Source organism: Chrysochloris asiatica, unplaced genomic scaffold (assembly GCF_000296735.1).
Source record: "Chrysochloris asiatica unplaced genomic scaffold, ChrAsi1.0 scaffold00032, whole genome shotgun sequence".
NCBI classification, from domain to species: Eukaryota; Metazoa; Chordata; class Mammalia; order Afrosoricida; family Chrysochloridae; genus Chrysochloris; species Chrysochloris asiatica.
Genome location: NW_006408550.1, coordinates 590634 through 606043, shown reverse-complemented (window position 1 = coordinate 606043; position 15410 = coordinate 590634). Strand labels below are relative to the sequence as shown.

The 15410-nt window shown below is 37.2% G+C and overlaps 1 protein-coding gene across 1 annotated transcript in view; it reads left to right on the top strand.

Moving 5' to 3' along the window:
* The window catches only part of COG5 (component of oligomeric golgi complex 5), a 343779-nt gene that overhangs the window by 257027 nt on the left and 71342 nt on the right, over positions 1 to 15410 (top strand). Inside the window, exons 15-16 of the mRNA XM_006859350.1 lie at positions 4507 to 4668; positions 7859 to 7958. Of these exons, the coding sequence (XP_006859412.1) occupies positions 4507 to 4668; positions 7859 to 7958 (262 nt within the window). The remainder of the gene's footprint in view (positions 1 to 4506; positions 4669 to 7858; positions 7959 to 15410) is intronic.

The window sequence follows — 15410 nt, the reverse complement described above, 5'->3', positions numbered from 1 at the left end:
CACTGTTTACCACTATTTGGCAAATACAGTCAGCCCTGGTTTCAGTTCAGGGCCTGGTTTCAATTCAGAGCCTTTGCATTTGCTCTCTGCCTAGAAAATTCTTCCCTGGAAATTTACATAATTTACTCCCTGTATTTCTTCAGATTTTCTCAGTATGACTTTCCTTGCCCTGTCCTAGATAACTGGGGGGGGAAAATGGATCAAAACATTTGTCTGCTTTGCTTAATTTTTCTCTTAGCACTAACCCTTCTGTATCTTATTCCATAGTTAACTCATTACATTAAAAAAAAAATGTTATTCATTTATTTCCTTAGAATGTAAGCTTGCTAAGTGCAGGCTTTGGTTTGTGTTTTTTAAATCAAGTTCAATAACTGGAACAGTCTCTGGAAACTCGTCTGATGTAAGGAAAGGAGAAAAGGAGAGAGGAGAAAGTGGGGCAAATATAGAGTTATTTTCTATCTTGTAAATCTTAGAGGGGACCCACGTATGCAAGATACATGACAAAGGTCATGACAAAAGTAGACTTCACATTGTAATCACCAAGAATGCTCACAGCAGACTTGGAGACTAAGAAGAAGGCTGGTGTTGTTATGTGCCATCGAGTCAGTTCCAGTGAGCACTGGATGGTAACTGCAAGGTTGGCATTTGAAACCCACCAACCTCTCTTGGAAACCCTGTACAGGGTCACTATTAGTCTGCATTAGTTTGTTGGCACAGAACAATAATAGGATTTACAAGGAGCAGTTGATGGGTTTGAACCACTCGATGTGGTTAGCAGTGCAGTGCTTAGCCCACCGCGTCACACCAGGACTCCAAGAAGAGTGTTTGTATTTATTAATTCAATACTACAACTTCTAAGGAAGAGGAGGGAGGCTTCTTTAGATTAGTAGGTAACAGTGGCAAGACGAGAGAAGAGTTTTAGATAGATGGGATGGAGTTTAATAGCAGATTGCCTTAAACAGATTAGATACCAATTCATCCAGGTTCCCAGTGTAATCTTTGTAAATTCATTTATTGTAAAATGTACTATAGTTAGCACTTTACCTATCTACTTTTCCACTAGACTGTAAATCATTTTTAATGGATAGCTTCCCAGCACTTAGCAGTTACTTGGTTACATAGCATTCTCAGTAAATATGTGATGAGTGAAATTCTCATTGACTGAGGAAGTATTCTGTGACAACTAGAAACTTAGGAGCCAAAAGCCTTCTGACCTCTATATCATGTCAGGTGACTAAAAAGGGTAAAACAAGAAGTCAGTTTTCACATACTTGTAGTTTCAACATTTTCAAGGTTAACATTAAGGATGAAAGGGAATTTGTTGTAAAAAATAAACAAGCAAAAGACTAATGTCTGTTAAAGGGATAGTCGATAGGACTAGAGTGAGAAGATGTAGAATTCATTATAGTACTAAGAAAGCAGATGGATATAGTGGTTACTGGTATAGATAGACATTTGAAGAAGCTCTGGGAGCTCTGGTGTGGCGCTGTGGGTTAATGTGCTGGACTGCAAATGCAAAGTTGGTTTGAATGGCAGGGTCGGTGGTTCAAGCTCACCAGTCACTCTTTGAAAACCCTATACAGGGTTGCTATGAGTCGGAATTGACTCGACAACACTTAACAAAAATAGCTGGTGGCATAGTGGTTATGAGTTGGGGTTAGCAGCTCGAAACTACCAGCTGTTCCATCGGAGAATGATGAGTCTTTCAGCTCTTCTACACATTTATGGCCTTGGAAGCCCAATGCAGGTTCCCTATGAGTCAAAACTGACTTCATGGCACACAACTACCACCACCCCAGACATTTGATAGTAATTGTCAATGGTGTAAGACTTAATAGTTTAACTGTGAGTGGAGAATCAGTGGGAATTATTGAAGATGGAAAACGATAAAGAGGGAAATGTTTATTAGGCTTAATTTAGTTTGTAAAGCGAAAAAGCTCAGAACTCAAACTGATGTATTTATGTGTTGGTAGAACTTTCAAAAACACATTTATATACGTGAGTGTGTGTGTATGTGTGTGTCTATATTATCTTGTTGATGTTAACTGCCGATAAGTCAGTTCTGACTGATAGTAACCTTGTATAAAGTTTTCAAGGTGCAGCTAGTGGGTTTGAAACTGAGATCTTGAAGTTAACAGTCCAATGCTTAAACTACAGCACCATGCCAGAACTCCATATACACATTCTACACACACACACATATATTCATTATATGTGTGTGTGTATGTTTTAGGATCTACACTCTTGTTAGTGATTTACTAAGTTTTGGAATGTTGTTGTTAAGTGCCTTCGAGTTGATTACGACCCATAGCAACCCTGTATAGTGTTTCCAAGGAGCAGCAGGTGAGCTTGAACCACAGACCTTGCAGTTCAAATGACTTTGCAGTCTGATGCATTAGCCCACAGCACCACACCAGGAATGGGGTGATAAAAATGTAGATGTATGTACTTCTGTCACTGATAGTTAACGAAGTTGTAATGACAGCTGGGGGTGGAAACAGGATAGAATGTTGAGTTAGTGCCTCAGTTGTGTATGCTTTGATATTCTATAAAGGTGCGACTTGGTAACAAATACAGAGCCATTATTGTAATTAATGAAAATATTCTGTATTTTTTCTTTTCGTTTCAAATGATAGACTTGATTCAGTAGGCAATGGCACATATTCTATGACATTTATTGTTGTAACTGGAATCTTGGTTTGGCACTGTAGGATAAGCACTAGACTGCTAACCATAAGGTCATCTATTCAAACCAACCAGGCACTCTTTGGAAATATACTATACAGGGTCGCTAGGAGTTGGAATCAACTTAACAGCATTTAACAACAATAATTGTAACTAAATTTTATTGAAATATTTTTGCAGTCCTTATTAAGTGTTTCACAATGAAATTGATTTGTGAATATATTTATATGTATATATTTTAATGTTTTATTGTGAATTATGTGATAGTGTACATGGGAAAACATTAGCTTTACATTCATCCTATCATATATCGTTTCATTGCCAGGGTTACAATCCCCTGTATGCATTATTAACCAACCCAAGGGTATACCCTGCAAGCTTGCCTCTGGTCATCAGCACACAGCCCCTCTCCCTCTCTGGATCTAGAGTCCCCAGCCTCTCCATCTCTCCACGTCCTTGTCTCTGCCTCCATCTCTGGTGTCACTCTTTCTCTGGGTAGGGTCCCACAGTCTGCTCTTCTCTCTTGATGGTCCCATGACCCTCCGCTCCTGGACTGCAAAGTCAACCACTCCCCTCCTGTTGCTACAAAACATCTACCTTTACATATCCAACCTTCACAGTCAGTCCTGATAGCAATTATTCACTATTGTACCACATGAGTGCTATCCCCATTTCCTTTCATCAGCTCCACCCAGACAAATTGGATACCTATCTGTGGAGATTCTACTTTCCTCCATACCTTCTGGATCTAGGCTCCCTCTTGAAAGCTTGTGAGCCAGTCACTTCTTGCCTTTGTAGCTTTCCCCCCCACCCCCATTTTGGGTAACCAATGTCCAAGTTGCTCATCCCTGTCTACTCTGTGTATTGTGGGGGTGGGAATGATCCTCGCTGTAAAGAATTGTTCCCTCTTCTGAGCTACTGCACCCATAATTGTAGGTCTATTTATATATTTTTAAATAGAAAAAGTATTTTATTTTTTTAAATACAAAGTTATGATTTATTTAGGAGATACTTCCCCCTCCCCATCTTTAACCATTAATGTAGGTTTATTAAATACAGGCAAAGCTATTCATTCTTACAGCTTTCTCTGAAGATAGAAAGACATCATAGCATACCCAATGACCCAGTGTTTCTTAAAGTAATTACCAAGATTTGTTTTTTCCTGATAACTATAGTGAAGAAGGATTGTTTTCCAAGAAACTTTTGAATGACTATGATTTTGAATAATTATAATAGTCATTTCTGGTATTCTTCAGACAGAAAGTACACAGAACATGACCTGTCATGCTACCTTTTGAGATTTTGGCTAAACTCAGGGTATATTGGCAACTGTGCCTTCAGATTCCTTGCCTATTATGTATGTTTAATATTAACAGTTTTTTATAATGGATTTACATTACTAGAAACAACATAATGACTGTATGTCTAACAGATTTGACAGGACTGAGCAAGATGGGGGAAGAATTTATTGAAGGAGAGAAATAAAGTTCCCAATGGAGTTTTAATGAGAAATAGCAGGGAATTGAATCTCTCAACTCTCATATTAATAAATTTCTTTCTAGACTTATTATAAATCCATGTTCGGATCTGAGGATCAGGAAGGACATGCCCAATACCAGTGCTTAGTTAAGAAGGGAAGTCCATTGCTATACTGGAGAGTGATTCAAACGGATTTGTATACTTTGTAATGGAGATGTGATCTTAGTGAGTGAATATGTCGTAGTAGGAGATGCTTTTTTAAAGAAGGATATTTATGGCCTTATACAAAAACATTATGTTTTATAAAGTAGTAATTTATTTTTACATATTTTGTTCCCACAGTCCAGAGAAGGCATTGAAAGATTCACTGCAACCGTATGAAGCGGCTTATCTATCCAAATCCTTATCACGACTCTTTGATCCTATCAACTTGGTGTTTCCTCCGGGGGGTCGCAATCCTCCTTCCTCGGATGAGCTTGACAGTATCATTAAGACAATAGCAAGGTAGGTACCTTCTAATAGAATGATATGTCATAAGATGCATGCCATCATTTCTAGTGAAGGATGGCAGCAGTCCATTTTTAATTCATCTCAAATTATTCAGTAATTAGCCCTGCAATTAAATCAAGAGTTTCCCAGTGAATGAGTGCCCGTGTAGTAAGTACTTGAAATTCCAATTTATAAAACTATTTAAATACAGGCTAAAAATAGTATATCATAATTATTCTGTATTTTACCAAGGATACATAATAAACCTGACTTTTAATTCCATAATAAATTCCTAATACTGCACAAGGCAAAGCAAGGTTAAACATGTTTTTTATTCACAAGTTGAGACACTAAAACATAGAGGTGAATGTTTTTAAAATTTAAACCCAGACAGTGCTTCCAGGTCAAAACAGGATTACAATAGTGATCACAATAGTCAACTCATGATTGCTATTACATTTTCTCAGTGAAAGTGATAGGGTTTAAAACCCTAAAAAAAGAAAAGGATCCTAGCAGAATGCCACCCGAGTGCTTATAGACAATGGAACTATATTTTTGTCTTTCGATGTTTACCCTTAACAGTTATCCAAGTTAATTTGCAGTTGAGACTATGTCAGTTTCTGTCATAGCTAACAAGTTTTTTTTAAAAGTTGTTGTTAAGTGCTGTTGAATCAACTCCAACCCATAGTAATCCAGTGTAGGGTTTCCGAGGAGCAGCTAGCGATTTTGAACCGCCAACCTTGCAGTTCAAATGGCTTTGCAGTCTGGTGCATTAACCCACAGTACCACACCAGGACTCCGTCATAAGAGTAGGTCTGTGCATTTATAAATGGACATTTTGTAGAGTAAAAATAGTAACTGAGACCAAGGTGTATAGCACTCTAGATTCCTTTCGACTCCAAACTCACGAATGAATTTCTGAGGCATGGAAAGTTCAGATAAAAAGCCACAGGCGTAATATCCATAACCGTAGCTTCAACTGCAAACTATAAAACATTTAAATGCCCAACAACTTGATCTAAATTTCTCCACAATTCTCTTGACTTCCCAAAGCCCTACTCTTGATTTTTTATCCTAATTTCTGTTAGCTGTTTTTGGTAGGAATAAAAATAGCCCTACAGTCTGCTTAATTTCTTTTCCCTGTTTTGTGAAGCTTGAGAGTGCTATAATCAGATACAAGGGGGCTTCAAAAAGTTCATGGAAAAATGGAATGAAAAGATAATGGAATTCTGAAGTCCCCTGAAATAATCTGCAGCCTAATAAAGCATGCTTATCCCAGAATTTAAAATTGACTATTAATAAAATCACATCTCAATACTATATGAAAGGGCATCTTTGTCATATTTGGTATGCACTAGTGTTGTTACAGTATTTCTCTGCTGTTCATTAGGTTTTCAGTGACTAAATATTTGGAAGTAGTTCATCATTCTTTCTTCCTAGTCTGTCTTGTCTGGAAGCTCATCTGAAACCTGTCCACCATGGGTGACCCTGCTGGTATTTAAAATACCGGTGGCATAGCTTTCACCACAGTATGACAAACTGACAGACAGTAGTGAGGTTGGCCCAGGATCAGGCAGTGTTTCGTTCTGCTGTGCATAAGGTCACTATTGGTCGGTACCAATGACACTTAACAACAACAACAACAGTGTTGTTACAAGGAGTTCTGGTAGCTCTGGTTAAGAGTTGGGCTGCTAACGTCAAGGTCAGCAATTCAAAACTACCAGCCATTCCACGAAAGAAAGATGAGGCTTTCTGCTTTCTTAAAGATTTGCAGCCTCAGAAACCCTATGCAGGTTCGCTATGAGTTGGAACTTACTCACCGGCACACCACCACCAGCACCACCAGTGTTGTTACAAGAGTAATCCTGGTGTGGCACTGTGGGTTAATGTGCTGAACTGCAAACTCAGTTTGAACTGCAAGGTCAGTGGTTAATGCGCTGAACTGCAAGCTCAGTTTGAACTGCAATTTCAGTGGTTCAAGCTTACCAGCCGCTCCTCAGAAACCCCACAAGGGGTTGCTATAAATTAGAACTGATTCACCAGCACTTAGCAACAACAACAGTGTTGTTACAAAGTCCTTTTTTAACAAGAGAATCTTTTGAGTACCCAGGTTTACTGTACTACTTTAGAGACAACAGGAGCCCTAGTGGCAGAGTGGTTTACGCATTGGGTTGCTAACCACAGGGTAGCAGTTCAAATCCACTGGCTGTTCCATGGAAGAAAGAGGAGCCTTTGTGATCTCATAAGGAATTACAGCCTCGGAAACTCCCCTGCATGGGGTCGCTATTAGTCCGAATTGACTTGCTGGCAGTGGGATTTTATGGGGTTAGAGACAATAATTACTTTCCTTGCTTTGCCACCTATGTATGGGCTTTCGTGTCATTTATAACTCCTGATATTCTTTCCATGGTATTTCTAAAGTATTTTCTTGGCCATCAGATCCAATTCAAGTTATAGTGACCCAATAGGCCAGAGTCAGGCCACACTGCCCATAGGACTGCCAAGGCAACAAGTCTTTCTGGAAGCAAACTGCCACATCTTTCTGGAACAGAGCAGCTAACTTCTGTTGGCAACCAAGTGCTTAGCCACTGCACTACCAGGCCTCCTCAGTCAGATCAGATGTCCCAATTATCCCAGTGTTAAAGTTGGAAGGAGGCATGACAAAGAAATACTTCTATTAAAAATCTAATTTTTTTTTAAATTCAAACTTTTATTTTTAGAACTATTCTATTATTATTTTAGAACTATTCTATAGAAAATAAAATGGCAAAATTTCTACAGCAACCAAGCATTTTTATGTCCCATGTGTAATTGATATTTTTAGCGTATGTCCTTCCAAGGTCATCCTTTTCACTCAAGAGCTGTCATTTCCTTGCAGATGTCTGTAGTATGCGGTGCCTCTAATTGCACTTATCAGTATTAGAAAGTGCTACTCTAAAAATCTGTACACAATTTGCTCTCTTAATCACAGACTAAACCCACACATGGCGGACTTTCATTAATGAGAAACTGGTCATTAACAAAGCCATCTCAAAAGCACATTTTCCTTATGTAGAATACTGCAAAAAATGAAACAAATGCAGCCAATTCTTGGAAACAGTCAGTGAAATCTATAGAAATAATGATCGCGTTCTTTATTGAATATTGATGAATGGTATTTTAAATTGTTAAAAAAAAGCCCAAACACTGTTTTTGTTTTCTCTAGTGAACTGAATATAGCTGCTGTTGATCTAAACCTCACTTTAGCTGTGTCAAAAAACGTGGCAAAGACTGTCCAGTTATACGGTGTCAAGTCTGAGCAGCTTGTAAGTGATTGCCCTTATCTGTAGTCTTTCATGGTATTTATTTCATGATATAAAAAATGACTTATTATATAATATTTGACTAGCTATAAATGTGGAATTGACTAAATATTAATTTGATAGCATTTCCTTTCCAGTGAAAGTTTGAAACCATCTGTTAGAATTTAAGCCAGAAAGCATTTTACTTTGCACAGTTATGAAAAATAGCCCTCTGACCCACTGTTGATACATTTTCAGGATCAGGCAAGATTTAGAAAACCTTACTTTCATTGCATGAACAAATTGATGGGCTAATCATATGCTTTAAAAATATAATTCTCTGTGAATGGTCAAAGTTTCTTCTCATGTTCAGACTTCCCTTTTGTGTGGCTATTCGCTCCATATCATTCATGCACTGTTACCTAGTGTGAAATAGACTTGACGTGTAGGAAAATGGCTGGAGGAAATGAAGTGCTTACAGTTGTAATTGAAAATGTTCCTTCACTTTCTAAATGCTGCAGCCCTAGAAGGCTCATGTATAAAAATTTAACCCCAAAGTTATTTTACCAAAAACAGCTGTTTGCCTGTGTGTATATGTACATGGGCATACAGATATGTATATGTAATTACATGTAAAAAACTGAGCCATATTCTTAATTCTGTGCATCAATGTTTAAAAGTTAAACACACAAATTTAACTAATATATATATATGAATGCCACAGAAATCTAAACAAATTAGACTTGAATGTATTTTTGACTGTCATTGATGTACTTGTTGTAGGGAAGGGTCAAGAGCTAGATCCGTCTGCTTTCTTTATGGGCATCATGAAGCATATTTTCTGTTTCACCTTTGTTTCCAACTGAGGCAAATGAACTTTGTTTCTGGGTTTGTCTGCATTCAAGTAGTTTCATTTCATTCCGGAATAATTTTTAGGGTAGCTTGGTAACAAATTAATTTGAATAAATATGATCCTTGTTGGTAACAGTTACTTATTTCATGAAGTTTCCTACTTTCGATACCAATGAATGACCAAATTTTGTTTGCTAACTAAGTAGCTCTGGTAGCGTAGTGGTTACGAATCGGGCTGCGAGCCTCAAGGTCAGCAGTTCGAAACTACCAGCGGTTCCGCAGGAGAAAGATGAGGCAGTCTGCTCCCGTAAAAGTTTTACAGCCTCGGAAACCCTGTGTAGGGTCACTATGAGTCGGAACTGCCTTCACGGCACACAACAACAACAACAACTTGGTAGCATGTATTCACTCACTTATTGCAGTTTTGACAATGATTTAGAAGCCTTTTTTTTTTTTTTTTTTTCCCCCAATTCGGTTTATTGATAACTGGCCATATAGAGACTATGTGAATAATTTGTTGGTGTTGAGTGCTATTGAGTTGGTTCCAACTCATAGTAACTCTGTATTCAGTTTCCAAGGAGCAGCTTGTGGGTTTGATCTGCTGAGCCATTGACCTTGTGGTTTGCAGTCCAGTGCTTCCACTGTAGCGCCACACCATGAGTCTGTATAAGTAATTAGAAGATTAATTTTTCTCTCATAATTTGTTTAGAATACTTTATAATATTCATTACTCTAAAAAAAACATGGTTTATTGCTGTAGATAAAATTCAGTATTATATTCAAAATGCCAGGAAAACGATCCTTATGAAATGATCATTAGAATGAGCTCTAGTTCCTATAAAAAGTGATTTCGTTTTTATTCAAAGCACTGGAAGGTAAGTTGTAATGGTAACATGTGGCTTCCATTATGATATGATGGTAAAGTCTTTGAAAAAATGAAAATACAGCAAGAAGTATTTGATCGAATTAATAATTGTTAAAGTAGTCTGTGACCCTACCTTACTTAGGTTTACCTCTGTTAGGAGCCTTGGTAGCATCGTGGTTAAAGCACTTTGTTGCTAACTAAAAGGCTGGCAGATTGACTCCACGGGCTTACCCGTGAGTAAAAGATGTGGCAGTCTGCTTCTGTAAAGATTACAGCCTTGGACAATTTATGGTGCCATTCTGTCTGTCCTACAGGGTCAGTGTTAGTCAGAAGCAACTTGATGGCAATGGCATTTTTTTTTTTCTCTTAGTTTATACAGTGCTGAAGGTTATTGTATTATATTGATGTAGAAAAATAATTATTTAGGTTTTTGTAATTGATTTTTTTCTTTTTCTTTTTAAAAAGTTATTTTACTTTCCACCTTTTGTTTCAGTGCATAAAGAAAGCCTAACCATTAAATAAGATTGCAAAGAGCATTGTATGCTTTATTTTTAATATATATTATTGATTAATGGTTTAATTAACATTTCAATTTTAGTGTTTATATTTTTATTGATAAAACTGTTTGTGATACTCTTCTATGTCTTATCAATTTTATATGTTTTGTTCTTTTGCTGTTGATATGTTCATATCCTTTTAGAATAGTTTCACTGAAAACCTTTGGAAGAAAATAGCTAAGTATCAAGAATTTAGTGAAAGAAAGACATGGAAATGGTTTTAAAGTAGAACAGCTACTCCATCTACAAATGGAAATGACTTGAGAATTGGTGTGATTTGATATGGATTTTTTTTTTATATAGATGAGAAAATTTAGGCCTCAAAATTTTAAAAATGCCAGAAATCTTATCATTAATAGGATGCAATAATTCAAACAGCGATATGAAAGACAACTAGAATTTTGAAGAAAAGATGCTTTCAAAGAGAGTAACTTGAAATTCTGAAACCTGAAATGTAGAATGAACACCTTCCAGAATCTAAATTACTAGGATTTTCTTAGCTCTCAGAGCAATTTTAGTAGTCTCAGCTACAGCTGAAACTCACATCAGACTGGAGTTCTCAAACTGACACACTCTATGGGCCATCGATGTGCCCTGAGTTCACAATGTGCATTTGGAGATTCCTCCAAAGGCTGTGGAAAGCTGTATAAGTATATAGGACTTATTTTCAACCTCAGTATTTTAATATTCTGGGGGATAGCAGAGTATAAACATCATTTTAATGTATATAATACATACATACATAAACAGATATGAAGTTATTTCACTATTATGCATGGATTATTTTTTTCTAAGACTTTGCTATTTTTAATCAAAGGTATGTTTTGTGTTGTTGTTGTAAAGTGTTGTCCAGTCAGTTCCAATTCATAGCAGCCCTGTATAGAGTTTTCGAGGCTTTAAATCTTCATGAGAATAGAAAGCCTTATCTTTCTTACGTGGAGCGAGCAACTGGCAGGTTTGAATCGTGTACCTTGTGCTTCGCGGTCCAGCGCTTATCGTATAGAGTTAAGTATATGCCATCTAAACTCACACCTGTATAGGGACAACTTTTTTTTCTGAATCTTAAGTGTATCAGAATCTACTCTTTAAGGGTAGTATTGGGCCACAGTTTCTACTGTTAGTACCTATAGGACTCCTGTTATGGCACTGTAGGATAGGCAGTGGACTACTAACCACAAGATTGGCAGTTCAAACCTACCAGCCATTCCTTGGAAATACCATACAGGGTCGCTATGAATTGGAACCGACTCAAAGGACTTAACATAACAGCATATTCGTTAGATTTAGCTGTGCCATGTTTATGCATTATCTCAGTTATTTTATGACAACTTATAAAATGCAAGTATTCATAAAAAATTTTATAAAATTTAAAAACTGAGGCTGAGAACGATTCAGTAGCATGCACAATATGAACTGCTAAAAGTAGAATGCCAGATAGCAAGTGCTGAAATTCACATCCAAATCCAGGTTTGACTCTAGACCAAACTTCATTATGCTGTCTTTTCCGATTTGTATCTTGTATTCATACACAAACTCTTTTTTTTTTTAAGGAAAGTGGGAATATGCACTATATACTTTATTGCGATTTGCTTATTCACAACAACATGATACAGTTTACTATTTCAATAAATGCATGATATATTTTTAGTTAAGTACCATAGTTTACAAAGGAGCCCTGGTGGCACAGAGGTTAAGCAGTTGGCTGCTAACTGAAAGGAGGTTGGTGGTTTGAACCCATTAGCTGCACCATGGCAGTCTCCCATAATGATGTCCAATCCTGGAAAGCCTATGGGTGCCCTACTTTGCCCCGTAGGGTCACAGTGGGTTGGGTTTTGGCTTTGGGACCATAGATTCTTTAACACATGTGGCCTTCATGGGTAGTTAGATGATGTAGTAGGGTAATTTAGAACATTAGGGGCTTAGCATTAAATTTTCACGACTGAGTTCTAAGCAACCATTTATTTTCTCTAACACAAAGGAGCATAAAAAAGTCATAGGAAAATTCTGTTTTCTTTTCATTCAATTTTTTTACAAACTTTTTGAAGCTCCCTCTTTGTATTTAATGTAGTATATGTCTTATGAATACCAGCTTCTTAGGTCTAATTCAGTGAAAATGATGATTGGTGGTTTTTAGACTTTTTTCATTAAAAAAATTCTACCACTTTGCATCTTGGCAGCAATTTTAAATTGGTAATTAAAAAAAAATGTTTTATTGTGAATTATGTGATGATTTACATGGGAAAACATTAGCTTTACTTCCATGCTATCGTATATCATTTCATTGCCATGGTTACAGTCCCCTCCATGCATCATCAACCAACCAGAGGGTATACCCTGCAATCCTGCCCCCTAGTTGTCAGTACATAGTCCCTCCCTCTCCCTCTCTGGGTCTAGAGTCCCCAGTGGCTCCATCTCTCCTTGTCTTCATCTCTCTCCATCTCTGGCATCACTGCTTCTCTGGGTAAGGTCTCTTAGGTACTCCACTCTTCTCCCTTGATGGTTCCAGGGACCTCCGCTCCTGGACTGCATGGTCATTCATTCCCCTCCTTTTGCTACAAAATGTCCACCTTTACATTTCCAGCCCTTGCAGTCAATCCTGACAACAATTATTCACTATTGTACCACAAGGGACCTATCCCTACCTCTTTTCATTAGCTCCATCCAAACAGATTGGATACTGTTCAGTGGAGATTCTACCTTCCTCCACGCCCTCTGAATCTAGGCTCCCTCTTGAAAGCTTGTAAGCCAGTCACTTATTAACTTTGTAGCACCCCCATTTTGGGTAGCCAATGTCCAAGTTGCTCATTCCTGTCTATTCTATATATGGAGGGGGTGGGACTGATCCTCACTGTAAATAAATTAGTAATTTTTAATAAGTAGAATTTTCTGCTAAAAATACTTGAAAGTATATAGATATAGATATAGATTGTTGTTGTTGTTGTTAAGTGCCATCGAGTCGGTTCTGACCCATAGCAACACTGTATAGGGTTGTATGTTACTTTGAAACACTGTATAGGGTTTCCCAGGGGCAGCTGGTAAGCTTGAACTGCCAAACTTGTGGTTCAATCTGACTTTGCAGTCCAGCGCATTAACCCACAGTGCCACACCAGGACTCCATATGTATCACAATAGTGTATAATTGAATATAATAAATTATTTAATGGTTATGTGTTGGTTATTACTTATAGTTTTGAAATGTGACTTTTAGAAGAAACTGTTACTTACCCTTGTTATGACAAGTTTGAATACTGCTTCCCTTGTCCTCTATATGGTAAAAGGAAATGAAAATATTAACCCCTAAGAGAAGTGTTGTGGTCCCTTTGTATGTTACTTTTGTAAGTTCATTGACATTTTTGTGAATAAGTATTCCTTTTAAAAAGTGAATTATTGTAGCATTTTGCAATAATAACTATTATTTATGGTCTCAGGAAATGGCATCTGAATCTTAGTGTAAATGTCAAATGTTATGAACTGTGAGAAAATAGATTGGCATTTAATTAGGTTGTTGACCATTTGAAACAATAATAGGAATGACATTTAAAGGGAGGTTTCGGCTTCACTGCAGGTCAGTAGCTTGGATGAGGTCAGCAATTATAGATAACACTATGGCTTTTTTTAAACTTTGTAAATATACACTTTATTCTTTGTATAACTTCATAAGTAATTTGGAAAGTTGACATTCCTATAATTGGATAAAACCTGCGTGTGTGATATTTACATGGTGAATTGTGCATGAGCTCAATTGTTTTTAGATATAAGAGGATTATTTAACAGAGATTTAAATGTCATCTGCATGAATACTACTATATATAATACCATATGCTAATAACCTCTGTTATAAACATTCAAATAAGAGATTTAAAAAATTAAATCACATGGGAGAGTTTTTATACAAAGTGCAGTGTATCCATGGGATCTCTTGAGCCAAATGTACTTTAGATATATTATAAATACACCTAACCTTTTGGGTTACCAACCCTCTTAGTCCTTTGGACAGCCTTCTGCTTCTCTATACCTCGATTCTTTTGCTGGTCAGCTACCCTGTCTTTCTGACTTGATTTTCAGACTTGTAAGAACTTGATTTTATGGAGGTTGTACCAGATCAGTGGGGGTCCTTAGTGGCATAAACAGTTAGGCACTTGGCTAATAATGGAAAGATTGGTAACAATTCTAATGCATGCAGAAGAAACCTGGGGAAGGAAGGCCTTGCAATCTACTTTAAAAGGGTCTCAGCCATTGAAATCCCTGTTGGGCATAGTTCTATTCTGAATTACATGAAGTCATGCAACATGAGTTATAATAAATTCCATGTAACCTGGCTTTTTTTTTTTTTTTTTTTTTGGTGCCCAGGTAAGTAGAGACAGAGTTGCCAGATTTGTCTAAAATCAGGAGGCTCTACTGAAGACCTGCCAGTCATCTGTCAGTTTTTCGTACTGTGGCAGCTTTTGTGTTGCTATGATTCTGGCAGCTGTGCTACCAGTATCTGAAATACCAGCAGCGTTACACATGTTGGACAGGTTTCAGTGGAGCTTCCAGACTAAGATAGCCTAAGTGACTAAGCATTCAGAAGACGCATACCAATTCTGAATGGTTAACCACTTAAAGTCTTAAAAATAACAGCAGAACCCCGTCAGATATAATGCCAGAAGGTGAGTCTGTCAGGTAAAAACACGTCTGGAAAAAGCTGCCTCCTCAAAGTTGAGTTATTATGGTAACATAATGACATGAATGGAGCAAAGCTTTTGGGATTTTTATTTGCTGATGAAGTGCAGCTCAAAATGAGAAGAAACAGCTGCTGACATCCGTTATTAATCAGAATGAAGAATGTACAAAATACGAATCTAGGAAAACTGGATGTTGTTAAAAATGAAATGGAACACATAAAGATCAATATTAAATACATTAGTGTGCTGAAATGGACGGCTACTGGCCATTTTGAGAAAGACAATCATGGTTCACTATGCTGGGAAAGACAAATTAAAGATGAATAGCATCTGACTTACAGTCAAAAAGAACCTATAAAGAAGACCAGTTAATACCACTATTATTCAGATGTACGCACCAACCACAAAAGTCAGTGATGATGAAATTGAAGAATTGTACCAACTTCATCCTACCACTCATCTGTCAGCTTGTCATACTGTGGGGACTTGCATGTTTGCTGTGATTCTGGAAGCTATTCCACAAGTATTTTAAATACCA